General features: G+C 53.5%; 1 protein-coding gene across 1 annotated transcript in view; it reads left to right on the top strand.

The window, feature by feature from the left end:
• MYOG (myogenin (myogenic factor 4)) overlaps positions 1-3,154 on the top strand; it is a 3,889-nt gene extending 735 nt beyond the window's left edge. Inside the window, exons 2-3 of the mRNA XM_009335103.1 lie at positions 2,104-2,185; positions 2,953-3,154. Coding sequence (XP_009333378.1) covers positions 2,104-2,185; positions 2,953-3,074 — 204 coding nt within the window. The 3' untranslated portion in view covers positions 3,075-3,154. The remainder of the gene's footprint in view (positions 1-2,103; positions 2,186-2,952) is intronic.
• Positions 3,155-3,156: the final 2 nt, after the last annotated feature.

The following is a 3,156-nucleotide window of genomic DNA, read 5'->3' on the forward strand; positions in this document are numbered from 1 at the left end:
TGCGGTTGTGGGCTGGTAAATATGTCCTGAATAAAGGCTCAGGGCAGCGACGATCCAGCCCCAGCTGTGTGCTCAGATCCCCAGGCAAAGGGGCCGATAGCAGTCTTTCCCTGTGTATGGATGTAGTGGGGGCTACGTGGTCCAGTGCTGGACACTGCATTGAGTGTGGCACGTGTGCCTGGGCTCGGGAGGGATAATAAAGGCAAAAATGAGATAAAATAAAATAGGATAAAATAAAATAAAATAAATAAATAAAATATGAAATAAAATTAACCCCCCCTGCTCACAGACACACAGACACACTCCTGGTTTCTCCCTGTAAAGTCTCGGGGGTGGCACAACCCACAAAGCCTCTGACCAAACACCATCAGGGGGTCACCATCCGCTGCCTCCCGCGACACCCCGCAGGTATCAATGCTCCTGGGCGCAAAACCCGCAGCCTCCCTCCCCTCTCCCCCGCCGCCATGCGATTGCCGGTGCCGCAACACGCTGGGGCATGGGGACTTTTTCTGATGGTCAGCGTGGCACAGCACACTCGGGCAGGGGACAGGGCAGGGGACGAGGGGGTTGGTGCGGGGCCACCTCTGGTTTCTGGAACCGAAGGTGCCAATTTGAGAGCCAGGCGAGGATGCTCGCAGCGGTTGTGACTTGCCGCAGCCCCGAGCAGAGATGCTGCAAGCCAGGCCCTGTCGCACCACAGGATTTTGGTCATTTAACCAAGTTTTTGACAGATATTTTTATCTGCCCTCTGATTTCTGGGGGGATGTCTGGGCGTGCACTTCCCTGCTGCTCTGAGGCTTTGTATATGGAAATGTATAGATAGCTATAGCTATAGGTAGAGATGATGTAGGTAGAGATGATATAGATATAGATGCAGATAATATAGATAGATGTAGATGTAGAAGTAGATATAGATGGTATGGATATGGATATGGTTATAGCTATATAGACAGATGAGATATAGATATAGATATAGATGTAGAAGAACTTTATAAGAGGCACAGAAAAGAGGGATTTGCAGAGATTCGTCTCCTTTCAGACTAAGGTATTTGAGGACCAAACCAGCAGCTACCCGGGTAGCCCAACATGTAGAGTTGAATAAAGGACTGAAAAAACTTTCAGGCTCCATCCTATATATTCTTGGGACTTCCCGGTGTAAACCGAATGTATCCACTTGGGTTGGATTCAGTTGGATTTGTTGGCTGCCCCTGCAAATGTGCCCAAAACATGACCCGTGCTGAGCGGTTCTTGCGTCACCGCTGCTCCAAGCTGTCCCTTCTCCCAGGCACGGCCAGGGGTTCACATGTTGAGTGTGAAATCCAATATTTTGGGGAAAAAAAAATCATGTCTGTAAGAATTTCCTACTTTAGTGGGAAATAAATCCAAGTGTTAATTAATTAGCTTGTGCTGCCGCAAGCTCGTAGACCCAAAGTGCCATTTCTAGGCTGCTACAAACAGTTGGGTCCTTGGGGTTGCTCCTATAAATCATATTTTGGGTTTAACCTGGGCTGGCATCCACTTCCAGATAAAGACACACACACACACACACAAAGTTAATTCAGAGCTTTGCTGAGCAATGCTCTCATTTTTCAGGCTGTCGCTCTTTTCTCTGAAATAGCCATTCAGCCCCAAATCCACAAAGCAAACTGGCAAAAGATCTTCCCCAGAAATCCCCTTGGCATGACCTGAGGGTGTCCCGCCTGTGTCTCGTTTTTTATGAGCCTGATTAGGTGATTTTTCAGCAAAAAGCTGTTTTGCCCAAGGACGTTTGTCCGTCTCTAGCCCTTTCTCATAGTCACTGGGTAAAGAGACAATTTTTTTACCTGCAGTGAGCGGATGGCCCCGTTTCTCCTGTGTCCAGAGGCCAAAAAGGAGTTTTTTCAGCCTTTATGGTTAATGAAGCATCTGGCCCCGATGGGTCCTGGGGACCCCGAATGCTGTTGGCTCCTCCAGCCGCTTTGCAGGTGGGGAGGGCCATGCCCGTCTCTGCAGCGGCATTGTGCTGCGGTGATTGGGCACCCTGCGGTGTTTTTGGGGTGGTTGGTGGGGTTTGGCCGGGCTGGAGGAGGTGAGACCCATGGTCGGCATCTCGGCTCCTTGCAGGCGGCCAGCGAGTGCGGGTCCGGCAGCTCATCCTGCAGCCCCGAGTGGAGCAGCCAGCTGGAGTTCGGCACCAACCCTGCGGGTAAGGTCCTCCCCACCTCGCCCCAGCGTCCTGCAGCCTCGCTGGGCTCTGAGGTGGGGGGACAGCAGTGGGGAACACCGCAGCCCTGGAGCAGAGAGCATCGCTGAGCCAACCCCCCCCCCTCCAGGCAGGAGATGCTCAGAGTGGAGGACAAAAGGAGCCTTGTCCTTGTTCTCCCCACCTGCTGTTGCAGAGAGATGAGCTCATAAATCCTCCAGCACCTCCTTGGCTCAATGCTCAGCGCGTTCAGGCTTCTCCCACTGCCTGATTTCACCAAGATGCCTACTCTTAGGAGCTGAGAAACCAGACTACAGCAGCCCAGGGCCCTGGCGGCTTGGTCCCCATCAAGGGTTCGTCCGTCGCCATCCCTTGTCTTGGCTTTGCCCACTGCGGTGCTGAGCATCGCTGAGCATCACTGCCCTGAGCTCCCTTTCCCTCCCCCTCCCTGCAGCTGCTGATTTTTTTTTTCCATTATTGCAGTTATCCCCCCGCTGCCAAATCCACCTGTTTTTTTCCCCAGAAGGCAGAAACTTAAATCTCATTTTCCAATGGGGAATAAAACCTAAAGTGTGTCCGAAAGTTTCACTCACCACTGCCCTCTCCAGGGAAAGGTCTCATACCCCCCCCAGGGTGGGAGCTTGAAGCGGGTCCCCAGGTCACTCTGGCCATGCGGGCGATCATGGGGTCCCCCCTGCGCGGAGCCAGGAGCCATCCCCAGCACATGGTCCCCGTCCCCAGCAAAGTCATCATCCGCTTGCTCTCTGCAGATCACCTCCTGGCCGACGACACGGCAGAGGACCGCAACCTCCACTCGCTCTCCTCCATCGTGGAGAGCATCGCCGTGGAGGACGTGGCTGTGACGTTCCAGGAGGAGCGGGTTCAAAACTGAGCCGGCGCAAACCCCGGCAGCTCTTTGAGCTGGTAACGGGGTGGGAATGAGACGCCGGAAGGGTCCAGCCGCTGGACATCGG

Source organism: Pygoscelis adeliae, unplaced genomic scaffold, assembly GCF_000699105.1.
Source record: "Pygoscelis adeliae isolate BGI_AS28 unplaced genomic scaffold, ASM69910v1 Scaffold472, whole genome shotgun sequence".
NCBI lineage: Eukaryota > Metazoa > Chordata > Aves > Sphenisciformes > Spheniscidae > Pygoscelis > Pygoscelis adeliae.